Source organism: Chrysochloris asiatica, unplaced genomic scaffold, assembly GCF_000296735.1.
Source record: "Chrysochloris asiatica unplaced genomic scaffold, ChrAsi1.0 scaffold00067, whole genome shotgun sequence".
Classification (NCBI taxonomy): Eukaryota; Metazoa; Chordata; class Mammalia; order Afrosoricida; family Chrysochloridae; genus Chrysochloris; species Chrysochloris asiatica.
In genome coordinates this window covers 9,757,094-9,770,739 of record NW_006408585.1, presented here as the reverse complement: position 1 = coordinate 9,770,739, position 13,646 = coordinate 9,757,094, and the positions used below count along the sequence as shown (strand labels likewise).

At 37.1% G+C, this 13,646-nt stretch overlaps 1 protein-coding gene across 1 annotated transcript in view; it reads left to right on the top strand.

Moving 5' to 3' along the window:
* Positions 1 to 13,646, top strand: part of ARID4A (AT rich interactive domain 4A (RBP1-like)) — a 79,403-nt gene that overhangs the window by 48,856 nt on the left and 16,901 nt on the right. The window contains exons 12-17 of the mRNA XM_006864640.1: positions 298 to 392; positions 569 to 666; positions 1,734 to 1,965; positions 4,641 to 4,891; positions 7,750 to 7,947; positions 11,435 to 11,519. Coding sequence (XP_006864702.1) covers positions 298 to 392; positions 569 to 666; positions 1,734 to 1,965; positions 4,641 to 4,891; positions 7,750 to 7,947; positions 11,435 to 11,519 — 959 coding nt within the window. The remainder of the gene's footprint in view (positions 1 to 297; positions 393 to 568; positions 667 to 1,733; positions 1,966 to 4,640; positions 4,892 to 7,749; positions 7,948 to 11,434; positions 11,520 to 13,646) is intronic.

The following is a 13,646-nucleotide window of genomic DNA, read 5'->3' as shown; positions in this document are numbered from 1 at the left end:
AATGTTTATATATAAATAGCCTTAGTCGTGTAAGACAGCACAAAATATACTCTGTATATTCTCTACATGACTCTGTGGAGTTGTTTAGATTCTTAAAGTGTTTCAGTTGTACAACTAATAAAATCATCTTTTAATTGTCACTGAGTTGTGGAAAATGAAATTAAACTTTGGAACCAACTCAGTGGCACTTAACGACACAACAATAATGAGTGGAATATGGGAACTTTGAAGCTCATTGTTCTGCTTTATTTTTCCATTTAAGTAAAAGTTTTCTTCTTATTTTCTGATATTAAAAAGGTACTCCAATCAACAAACCACCAGTTTTGGGCTATAAAGATCTCAATCTCTTCAAACTCTTCAGGCTGGTTTATCATCAGGGTGGATGTGACAATGTAAGTATAACATTAGTATTTGAAATATATATCGATGTGATGAAAAGTTAAATCATCTAATGTTGCATTGTTATATGTGCTCTAGATAACTCACGCATTCTCTTAATAGACATAGACTATTAGTGTAAAGATTATTTCCTTTTCTAAATGCTGATAAATAAAAATTGATTTTCCAGATTGATAGTGGTGCTGTATGGAAGCAAATTTATATGGACCTCGGCATTCCTATTTTGAATTCAGCTGCTTCCTACAATGTGAAAACTGCTTATAGAAAGTAAGTAGTATATCTTATTCATCAAAATACATATTTATAGGAAATCTTTTCATTAAATTTTAATTAGATGGGAATTCATCAATTCTGAAAGTTTGAAGTGAGAGAACATGTATAAAACGTTTTCAATTAATAGGTATTTGTAATTGATGAGTCCTTGGGTGGTGCCTACAGCTAAATACTTGTATACTATCCAAAGGGCAAGGAGCTCTGGTAGCGTAGTGGTTACGAATTGGGCTGCAAACCGCAAGGTTAGCAGTTCGAAACTACCTGCTGCTCCACGGGAGAAAGATGAGGCTTTCTGCTCCTGTAAAGATTTATAGGCTCGGAAACGGTGTTCAGTGTCGCCATGGGTTGGAACCGACTCGACGGCGCTTAACAACAATGACAAATCCAAAGGTTTGGCAGTTTGAATCCACAGTCTGCCTTAACCAAGAATGTCTCATGTCTGAATTTCCTTTTCAATATTAGGATTGCAGGTGATGTCTATAGCCTGAAAATATGATACACGTTACAAAGCTATCTTTTGCAGTGAACCACGTTCATATGAGAGCTATATTCAAAACTGTGAGAGCTAGATTCGCTTATCACAAGTTCAGATTTCTCAGGAATGCATTTCTGTTAATAATACTATCTAAAAACACCAAGAAATTAGTAACACAAAAAGGGTTGTTTATAAATTACTTGAGTTTTACTTTATAATAATGTATGTGTGCAAAAAATGCTACTACTACTATATGTGTGCTGGGGAGCATAAAAGCACTAGTAAAGTCTGCTCACCATGGAATGGTCAAAATCAAAAGACAATATTAACCTAAGGACAAAGTTGAGAAGGGATGGGAAGGTGGATGGACTGCAAACAGGAACTGCAGGGAGGAAGTAGGATGACTCTTGCTGCACAGAGGGGATTGTGTTCATTGAGATGAGACAAAGCGTATGAAATGTTGAATGAAAAACTGATGATCTCGTCTGGGAACCTTCTTTCAATATACAATAAAAAGTGTGTTTAATAATGTTCATATTAAATTCAAAGATACAAGATTTCCTAATATCGAATGTTGTTTGCGTAGGTATCTCTATGGTTTTGAGGAGTACTGCCGTTCTGCAAATATTCAATTCAGGACTATTCACCATCATGAACCAAAAGTAAAGGAAGAAAAAAAAGACTTAGAAGAATCAATGGAAGAGGTGCTAAAAGAAGATCAAGAAATGCCTTTAGTAGAAGTGAAGAGCGAACCTGAGGAAAATATTGATTCCAACAGTGAAAGTGAAAGAGAAGAAATAGAATTAAAATCTCCAAGGGTGAGTAGTTTAATATTAGTTTTATATGGATTTATTTTCAGCATTTATTTACTTGAATCCTGGACATTTTCAGGCATACACAAAATACTGCGATGAACCTTCTTGTACTCATCACCTAGAATTCTGGGTTATATAGTCAGAAAAATGAGGAGGACATTTTCACAAACGTATTCATTGCAGTTTTTGTTTTGTTTTGTTGTTTTTTAACTTTTTTATTATGAATTGAGACAAAATCATCAGTTCTACATTCAACAAATCATACAGTCTGTTTCATCTCAATGATTGCAATCCCCTCCCTGCAACAATAGTTATCCCACTTCCTCCCTCTGGTTCTTTTTTCCATCCCACCCACCTTCCCATCCCTTCTCAACTTGGTCCTCAGGTAAATGTTGCCCTTTTGATTTTGAATGACTGAACATTGCATGGTGAGCAGACCCTGCTAGTAGTGTTGTTGGCCCCTCAGAGTCAGCAGTTTGAAACTACCAGCTGTTTTCGCGGGAGAAAGATGAGACTTTCAGCTCCTGTAAAGATTTTCGACCTTGGAAACCTTGTACAGGTTCACTATGAGTCAGGACCAACTCCATGGCACATCACCACCACCACTACTTGGCTGGAAATTGGACCTCGAGGGTAAATTCCTTTCCAGACCTGAAAGGTGGTCGAAGCCGTAGTCTCAGGTTCATCCAGTCTCTTCTGACCAGTAAACCTGATCTTTCTGAAAATAAGTTTTGAGTTTTATTCCAGATTTTCTCCCACTCTGTCTGGGACCTTCTAATGTGATCCCTTTCAGAGCAGTTGGTAGTGATAGCTGAGCACCATCTAATTCTTCTGGTCTCAAAAGAGTCATGGAGATTGATGTTCACATGTTCCATTAGTCTGTTGGAGTAATTAATTATGTTTTGCCAGTTGACCATAGTGTCCCCGGAGACTGTGGTCCTAGGCCCTCAGGCCCAGCAACTCATTGCCTTCAGATGTTTGATGCTATATAAGAAATTTTCGTCATTTTGCCCACTGTATACCCCACAACATTCATAGGTGTGTTTGTAGTAAAGGTATATATCCTTTTCAGCACCCTTACATATTTGGGGGTGTATTCCCACTCTTCTCATACCGATTCCGTCTGTGTATCTGTTTATGTGTCTATCCATAGAACACTGTTGTTCCAGTGTTGTGAGTCTAATACTGTTTACCTCTGTCTTCCTTATCCATGCAGTGTTTTATATTATTAAGAAATTAGAGAAAATCTTGGGGAAGATAACTGTATGGTATACCTATACTATGGAGTGCTCTATAGATGTTTTACATAGGGTGATTGAATCTTTATATGATGATAAGAAAGCAAACCCACAGTAAATCTGTTGCATAAAAAAGGACATATTTAGCATATGTCTGAAAATGGAATTTCTGAGTCAAAGCTCTGTAGTCTAAATTTTTATAGATAACAATTGCTTTTTTTATTCATCTACCTAAAAATAATCAGCATCTGCTATGTGTCTAGATCTGAGGATGCAAAAGTGCATAAGACAAAGTCCCTATCATCATGAAACTTATATTCTAGTGTTTTGAATAAACAACAATTAAAGAATAGTAAACGTGTGTTTTTATGTGGGTTTTTTTTCTGCCTTTGACGTGTAAAAAGCACATAGTCAGGAACTAGGAAGGTCATTTGTTCTAATGAGATGTCTTTGTAAGCCCCATCTCCCCCCCCCCCACCCCCTTTTTTTTTTTTTTTTTATCAAAGTAAAGGGAAATTCTGCCAATTCGGGCTGGTTGATTTGAATGAAAATTTAGTATATAGTAGTAGCCCATCAATTTCTTGGTTAGTTGAACATACAACAGATACTGGTTAGCTGCTGGAGGGTAGAGCAAGTTATAAGTTATTGCTGGTCCAGAGAGCTTCTCAGAAACTTATTCAGATAAATCTTGACCATTGATGCAGATCAGTCTCTTTAAACTCTCATTGCACACAAATATAGTGGTAATGGTAATTTGGTAATAATAGACACTGGAACCAAAGGAGACCACAAAGATTTTAAGAATTCATAATTTAGGGATTTGTATTCATTATTGTTAGAATAAACGTTTATCAATAATAATTCAAATATCATTATTATCATTGACATTTACTTGATTTCCTAGGTTGTCAAGACCGATTTAAAATGAGATAAAATAATGTAGTATACAAAGGTGATTGTTTTTGTTTTCTTTTATGTAGTGCATAGCCAAAGGTCATCATAGTAGTTGTTTGTCAAGTCGGTTCCAACTCAGAATGACTCTGTATTGGGTTTCTGGAGCTTTTCAATTGTTTTGTGAGAGCAAAAAGCCACCTTTTTCTCCTGCGGAGGGGCTGATGGGCTTGAACCATGGACCTTGTGGTTTGCAATCCAGTGCTTCTCATATGGAGCCATTGTGCTCCCCAAAGGTCATAGTAGAGCTAGGCATGATTGATTTACATTGGTTGTTCTTGTATTAGAGAGAGAAGTCAGTGGTTATTCTTGTACATAAGAGAGGAGAGGTTAAGTACATGGAGTGATTGGTTGTTTCAGGATCACATCTCAAGGCAAAGAGAAGATTAGACATTGCTGTGGATGTTTTAAAGAAAAAAAAATGTTTTTCTACTTTTATATCCTTTGTGTGGTAGTGTAACTTTTAAAACTTTTATTCCTTCTACGTAGGGACGAAGGAGAGTTGCTCGAGATGCAAATTCTGTTACAAAAGATATTGACGAGGAGAAAACAGAAGACAAATTAAAAGATAATGAATCAGAAAATAAGGATATAGATGATGACTATGAAACTGCAGAGAAGAAAGAAAATGAATTACTACTGGGGAGAAAAACGACACCAAAGCAAAAAGAGAAGAAAATTAAAAAGCAGGAGGATTCTGACAAAGACTCAGATGAAGAGGAAGAGAGAAGCCAAGAGAGGTACATTATCTTATGTTTGCTCTTCAGAAGTACCTGTCTGGGGTACAACAGTGCTTTGTTCCTGCTTAGAGATTCAGGTTTGAGGGAATGTTTTTCTTATTGGGACTTCCATTCCTCTTGTCTAATGAAGGTGAGACACATTGTGAAGATGATGTGTATCGCCTTTCGGAATTGGAGAATATACTGGTCGCACCATTTTAATAGCACTTGTGCCCTAAACAGTGGCCTCAAAGAAGGCTGCGCCACCCAGTCAAAAGAAAGGTCCTGCAGTTGACAGCAGGGAAGGGAGCTGGAGAAAAATGGAGGAAGTGGACAAGAGGAAACAGCGACAGCAAAAATTCCATTTTAAAAAAGGTACAATGTGGGAAAGCTAACAAACACATGGGTGCACAGTACTAGCAGATGTTTCTGTGTGTTAGCTTTATCTAGGACATTTTTCTTTTTTCAAGTAATTGTATTAGAATAAGTGGCATGCACCCCTGATTCTACTTTGGAAAATACATTCTTGCCCCACATCACACCAATAAATTTCAGCTTTTTAATGTCCATCCTGTTTGCTGTTGAGTGAAAACTGTATTTTTTCCCATGTGTTAAACATGTATGGTCTAAATTGACTTAACTAAAGATTAGGCAGTACAGCTAGTTAGATCAAGGAAATGTCCGACCATGTTATGCATTTGGCTATTTCTGTAAATTAGTGTTGTTTAAAGGACTTACTAATTTTTAGATATTACTAAATGAATTTTAAATCAGCTGCAGCATCATATGCTTACTTGTCATATAAACTTATCTCCATATTATTTATTATTATAGTACTATGTGATGCTAAATTGTCTAGGTATTTGAGTTGGTAAGCAAACTTTGGGAAACGTGGCTTGCTGTAACCAGCTAGTGGCTGATACCCATCTGAAAATTAACCACTGGAAAAATATATGAAAAAAATATATATATATATATGGAAAAATAGAATGATGGGTGAGTGGGGAAGGCATTTTCATGATCCAGTACAAAACACGTATGTTTCCACTGCTATCTAGTCAGTTTCAGCGGAGAGCATTTGATACAGGCGTTATCAGAGTTACATTTAAATTAGTTGAATGAATGAAGAAAATTCTGTTATCATGAAATATACTCAGAAATTGGATAAATGCAAAGATATAATAGAAACTGAGTATAATGTTGTGGTGTAGAGTTTTAAATGCAGGTAGTCCCTGACTTAACAACAGGGTTTCCTTCCAAGGACTGCCATTAAGTCAGTTCTGAGGTAAATCAAATACCTCATGTGCCTGTCATTATTACTTCCATATATTGTCAGTAGTTGTATGAACCTGATCTTCATCTTTGTGGATGGGCCTGAGAATAATATTAACAAATTATGTACTGCACCATTATATGTAATACATAGTACTATTGATAAGATATATATTTTAAAAAGTCATAAATGTGGCTCATCTGATTCAGATATGTCCAAAGTAGGAGATTGCCTCTATTGGACAAAAAGTTTGAACAGTGGTGAACAACCAAAAAAATTCATTATAGTTTGAAGTATTAAAAAATGGACATCAAAAAATATATATGATTGTGTATAATGTATGTGGAACATACGACATATATGTATATAAATATTTTGTTTTTAAAGTCTTTGTAATTGATATGTAAAGGGAAACAAAGACTTATTTTAGAGAACGTTGAACAGACTTGACTGTGAAGAACTATGTACTCAAATGAAATAAAAACTAAATATAAAGGCAATAAACAGTCTGTATCCTCGTTGTATAGCAGGACTCATGGAAATGATGAGGCTGTTTTTTCCAAGAAAATTTCTCTTGAAATTAGTCTTTTAAAACTTCTGATGAAGTTTTTGAAATTTCTTTATCAGGCTATAATTTAACAAGTATCTCTGGAGAGAAACTATTCCGCCTACCAATGGATTGCTCATAGAATTCAATATTGGGTGAATTCTCAGGAGGAGGTAGTTTTCAAACCATTTAAATTTTATGTTGAATTCCTAGAGTTTACACTAAAATAATGCCCTATATTTATTATAGAACATAATAAATTCTTTTTAAGCTTTTCTTACTTGTGATGTCAGTCTACACGTTTTACTGTAAAAATACTTATAATATTGTTGGACTCCCTGTGTAAGTGTCCTTTGTACTTGACTAGCACTGCAAAGGAAAGCTACTGAGAGATGAGTCAAAACAAGTAGTAACCAACACAAGATGTAAAGCTTTGTTCTCCTGCTGTTAATTCTAGTTTTAGCAAATGATCTAAGATTCAGATATCTATTGGTTCTCTGTGGGAGTGGGGAAATGTACAGAATATAAATTCCTTTAAAGACATGGTTACTAAACATAGGTAGCCCTTGTTCATTCTTTTGCCCACACACAAAAAGAGAAAGAATCTTGCTAAGAGCCATTCTAAATTGAACAGAGAAGGTGGTAAAAGTTCATTCAAGATAGTTTAGTTGCAGGAAATTACAAGGTATGTTTAGATCGTTCTCACTTAAGGTGGCACTGGAATATGAATCCTGAAGACTTTTTCAGAGAATAGTGTTCTGATTTGGTTGTATCAGAAGTGATTCATTTGGTCCACATCTTCATTAACTGTGGCTACCAATTGGCCTTTAAGAAGTATGAGTTTTTGGTACAGTGTACGTTTACACACTAAGAAAAACACTGATAAGTAGCTCATATCAATCTTCTCCTTCTCCTCCTTCTTCTCCTCCTCCACTGACAGGCTATTAAGGTAATACTTAAGCTGTGTTTATTCTACACCTTGGATTCTCTTAGCATGTATTATTTTATTGTTTTCCATAAAATTATTAGTGGCATTATCAATGTTATAACTTACTACAGGGAAGAAATTGAAAGCAAGTGTGGCTCTGAAGGAGAGGAAGATGAGGAAGACATGGAGCCCTGCCTAACAGGAACCAAAGTGAAAGTAAAATATGGACGAGGGAAAACACAGAAAATTTATGAAGCCAGTATTAAAAGCACTGAAATTGATGATGGAGAAGTTTTGTACTTGGTGCATTACTATGGGTGGAATGTCAGGTAAGCAAGAAAATATTTTCTTACTGGTAGAATTTCTTTCAGTGGGGAAAAATGTCAGTGTAAAGTTGTGATGGACTAAAGCAAATGGTATCTGTATAATAATGCTCACCTAGATTTTAAATTTTCCAAGTTGTCTACATACCCCCACTTTTATTAGCAATGTCAGTGCTTCCGGCTGGAGACCACCAGAAACACACCTGAAGGTGAACAAGTTGGGTTTATTAATCCTTTGCAGCAAGGAAGAACACACACCATGTAGAACTGTATGGTGCCGCAGTAAACGGGTATTAGACCCATGAGTAAGTGCTTGAGGCACAACCTTCCGGGAGCAGCGATAGTCCAAGATTCTGCAGAAACAACCTACAGGACATAGGCAGAGAGCCAATCATCCACTTGCTCTTCATTGTTTTTGTTTAGCTTATCAGAGATGAGACCTGTGTCACCCATCTTAATAAACCAAACATTTTTCTAATATTAAGAAATGAATGTTTTTTTAAAAAAATGAATGTTAGAGAGGAAATAGAGTTGAATTCCTGTTTAGGTGATTTTGGAGGGTTGGTGGGGCGGCACCAAGATGAGGAAGTGGAGCTTTGTTCTAGATGGGCTGCTGTAAGGAAGTAGGGTCATTCTGTGATAGGTTATTTTTGTATATCTGATCTTGGAGGGATGACTAGATCAAGGCTGATGCTGTGCTTAGTAAAGAAGTGGTTGTCATGCCTATTAGTCAGGAAGAGAGGATGTGTATGGTCATTTTTGTGGCTTGGACAATGTTCTGTTTTGTTTTTGGGGGGTTTAACATGATTAGGAATAGCCTTGTCTTTGTCTCCACCAGTGTCTCAAGAGTGGTTTTGTCTGGTGTTGAGGTTCTGTGAACTTGTTTATGTTCCACAGGGAACACCACAGCCGTGCTGTGAGTGCCAGATGAGCTCATAGCAACACCCCGGTCCAGCTGCTAGTACCAGGCCAGCTCCTGCATGGGGGGGAGTCAAGGGGAGCTGCTTTTCTCTTTCTCCTTTGGAAAGTCTTACGTTAATTATCCCTGGTTGCCTTGTTCTTTCTTGCAGCAAGACTGATCCAAGGTTTCCCTATATACTAGATGTGTGTTCTGGTGTGCCTCAATTTCCTCATCTCTAAACTGGGGAAAACAAAGAACTTTCTTTAGAGAGCTGTGAGAAACAATGGCAATACCTGTATTAACATGTAAAGTGCGTAAAACAATGCCTGTCCCTTCATAAGTGCTCAATAAATGTTAACTCTTTTCTTTAGTAAGACTAAAGGAGGTTTGTGGGTTTAATTGAATAGCATATAAAACTTTAAAATCCTGTTTCTCTTTCAACTGTATTATTGTATTCAGGAGGATGGGATACGTTTTCCAACTTTAGGTCGCTATAGTGGTGTTGGTAGCACATTAGCCTTCTCTTTTCCTCAGTTTCTTTTTAGTCCATAGCCATCCAATCTTATTATCATCTGCATGTATGTGTGTTCTGCTTTCTAGAATTTCCCTTTCCTTTTTTTTCTCATCTTTTTAATGTTTGCTTTCATGACTGTATTCAGTAATTTATTTTGTGCTCAGGTTGGGCTTCTAAACACAGGTCAGTGGTTCAAACCCACCAGCCAGAATATGGGAAAAAGATAAACTGTCTGGGACTGTAAAGATTTACAGTCTCAGTAACCTTATATAGGGTGTGTATAAGTTGGAATCGACTTGATGGCAATTGATTTGGTTTTACAGGTTATTCATGTCGGTTATGGTTGTCATTTTCACTCCATCCCTCTAGAAGAAGATGTAATTCAGACCTGTTTATTGAAATAGAACCTTTCGAGTTTCTAGAGAATCTTGTCTGGTGTTTAAAAGAAAGGACATCTTCAAGTGTACCCCAGATCAGGCCTCTGCTTCTGGGACATCTAATATCTCCTATGGGACTTTGGGCTGGGCAGAGTTACTCATTCATTTGTTGACTTTGGACCAGACACATTCCTCTTGTGAGCGACCTTTAAAAAGTTCATGGAAAAAATTCCATTTTTCCATGAACTTTTTGAAGCCTCTAAGTGTTGCTCTTACCAGACTGTACTTGGTTTTATTATCTTTCACACCGACTGCAAATTGCTTTAGAAGGGCCTTATCTTCACTATGTGCTTTTTAGTTGTTGCGTTCCCTAATGGTCATACCAATTTGCATGATGTATTTTATGTCAGCCTAGTGCCACATGAGCTCTGATAGCATAGTGGTTACGAATTGGGCTGCGAGCCGCAAGGTCAGCAGTTCGAAACTACCAGCTGTTCCGCGGGAGAAAGATGAGGCTTTCTGCTCCTGTAAAGATTTCCAGCCTCGGAAACCCTGTTCAGGGTTGCTATGATTCGGAACCGACTCCACGGCACATAACAACAACAACAACAGTGCCACATGCATACTAGTAGATGCTCAGTAAATGTCCAAATGAACATTTCTAAATGGGTGAGAGTACAGACATTTACACGTCTGGTCACATGCTCATAGAATAAAGTTATTAGGTTAAATCAGGAGGAGGTTATATTCAAACCGAGTACAGGTATTCATGTTACCATGTCAACTAAACTCATGCATGTTGGAACTATGGCATGTTGCTCAGACACAGTTCCAGTAAGCCTGAGTTTAGTTGGTAAATGGGTTACAAAATGAGACTATGTTTTTCACATATGTGAATTTCATTGTACCATCACAGGTATTTAATGTGTTTTTTTAATTCAGATTTTAAATTTGGGTTAAGCTTTATAAATACCTATACTTACATTATGCTTACATAATGTAAGAACTACTGTTTAATTCTAGAAAGTAAAGTTTACTTTCTTGTTTTCCCTTGACTAATAACTTGGAATGACTCTTTTAAAATGCAAATGTGACATCAACTTCTTTGAAAAAAATGGTGGAGGAAGTGAGGAGTTAGTTTTCACTTGAGCTAAACAGAAAACACTTTGATAAAGTAAATGAAGTATCTCTAAAAAAAATTCCAAGTCTTGGTGGTGTATTTCAGAATAAAATTTGACTTGAAATATAAAGAACTTGATAAAAATCATCTGGACGGCTAGAACAAATCATATAGCAAGTTTGAATGATTTTTATTTACCACCAGGAGATAGGATCAACTGAACAGCAACCTCTACATCACTGACTCTCTAGCATGCATCCAAGCGTAGAATCCGTTTGTTTCATAAAACTCAGATACATGAGAGATGTGGCTACATATAGTCTTGAATCCATTTCTGGTTTGCTTGTTCACGGTTCCCTCTAAGCCTGTTTGCCTAACAGATTCTCCTGCCTTGGTGGTAGGTAAACCAAGCACTTAGTATAGCTGCTGGTACATAGTACTTACTAGCAAACCAACTCTGTGCTCATCACATCTCTGCTTTCATTAGAAACAAACTCTTTGGTTTCTCACGATGTGGTTTTTATTTGGTGAGTAAATTTCAACTAGGATATCATTGTGAAATCTTGACTCTTCATTTTCAGGTATGATGAATGGGTGAAGGCTGACCGGATAATCTGGCCGTCGGACAAAGGTGGACCAAAGAAAAAACAGAAGAAGAAAGCCAAAGTAGGTTATTAGATTAAGATCCTTGGTGATAGGCACAGGAAAGTCCAAATGGAATTGTGTATTTTTATGTCTTCTTTTCTCATTGTAATAATCTGGATTTGTTTCATTGTGATTTTCTCTATTACAACTACTGGGGATTTGAAAAAGTAAGTTTAAAGCACATTACCACATTGTTTCAGAAAAGGTGTAAAACAGCTACCCGAAGGACAGAGGTTTCAAAGTCAAATGTCCACAGAGGCTCTGTAGAAAAGGAGTAACATTGGACTCACAGTGGCATCTAAGAGGACGCATTCCTCAGCTAGAGAAGCCACCCTGAATATTCAGTTTTTATCATAGAGATTAACCTAGTGTTTTGTATGTCTGATGGTAGATCTTTCTTTTCTCCAGGGCATGGAAAGGTATAAGGGGAAGTACTGAGTTATATAACTAACTATGCAGTGACTATAACATCACATAATATAATTATTTTGTTACAAGTCACTGTATTCTTATAAGTCCGAAGTATTGCTACAAAATGATGTTGTTGTTAGGTTCATTATAATGACCTTATGCACAACAGAATGAAACACTGACCGGTCCTTCACCAGCCTCACAGTCATTGCTGTGTTTGGGTCCACTGCTGCCGTCACTGTGCCAGTCTATATCTCGTTGAGGGTCTTCCTTTTTTTCTCCAGTCCTTCATTTTATGAAACATGATATCCTTCTTTAGGGACTGGTCCCTCCTGATAATATGTCCAAAGTATTGAGATAGAAACTCTTAACCATCCTGGCTTCTACAGAGCATCCTGGCTGTGTTTCTTTTAACACAGATTTGTTTGTTATCTGGCAGTCCATGATACTTTTAATATTCTCCAAATGCATCAGTTCTTTAACAGTCTTCCTTGTTTTTGTTGTCCAAATACCACATGCATATGAAGCTGTTGGAGTCCTGGTGTGGTGCTGTGGGTTTGTGCGCTGGACTTCAATGGTGGTTTGAACCGCAAAGTCAGTGGTTCAACTTCATCAGCCGGCCGCTCCTCAAAAACCCTATAGAGGGTCACTGTGGGTCGGAACTGACTTGACAGCACTTAACAACAACAAATGAAGCTATTGAAAATGCCATGGCTTGGCTCAGACGCTTCAGCCCTCAAACTGACGTCATTGCTCTTGAACACTTTAAAAAAGGTCTTGAGAAGCAGATTTGCCTAATGCAATACGTTATTTGATTTCTTAACTACAGCTTCCATGAGTATTGATAGTTGATTCAAGCAAAATTAAGTCTTTGACTCTTTTAGTCATTTTGCCATTTATCATGATGTTGTTTATTGCTCCAGTGGTGAGGATTTTGCTTTTTTTAGGTGCAGTCCATACTGATCTATCTTGACGTACCATTTCAAGATCTATGTTGGAGTATAGTGCTGTCTGTGATAGGATAGTATCCATACACCTCCAAAGAAGACCTGTTATTAGCACTGTTATTCAAATTAACACACCAACTGCGAAAGCCAGTGGTGGTGAAACTGAAGAATGCTAATCCTGGTGTGGCGCTATAGAATCAGCGCTGAACTTCTAAACACCAGGTCAGCAGTTTAAATCCACCAGCTGCTCTTCGGAATCCCTCTCCAGGGTAGCAATGAGTTGGAATCTACTCGGAAGCACTTAACAACAGCAACAACCAACTTATTCAGCCTCAAGTTGATCAAACATGCTATCAAGATATATTGATAGTTACTGGTGATTTGGATGCAAACTTTGGAAACAGTGGTGGAAGGATCAGTAGTTGGACAATATGACCTTGGTGATAGAAACAATAATAGAGATTACACGATAGAATTTTGCAAAACCAGTGACTTCCTCCTTGTAGATATGTTTGGTAAATAACATAAAAGAAGACCATACACTAGAATCTTACCAGATGTAATACACAGAAATCAAATTGACTACATCTGTGGGAAGAGATGGTAGAAAAGCTCCATATCATCAGCCCAAACACTGCCAGGGGCAGACTGGAGCAAGTTCAGGCTGAAGCTGAAGAGAATTAAAATAAGTCTATGGGAGCCAGTATTTCACAAAATACTATTTTTTTTTTTTAATTTAAGGTTTTTATTGTGGATTGAGTGAAAGTTTACAGGGCACATCATCAGTTTC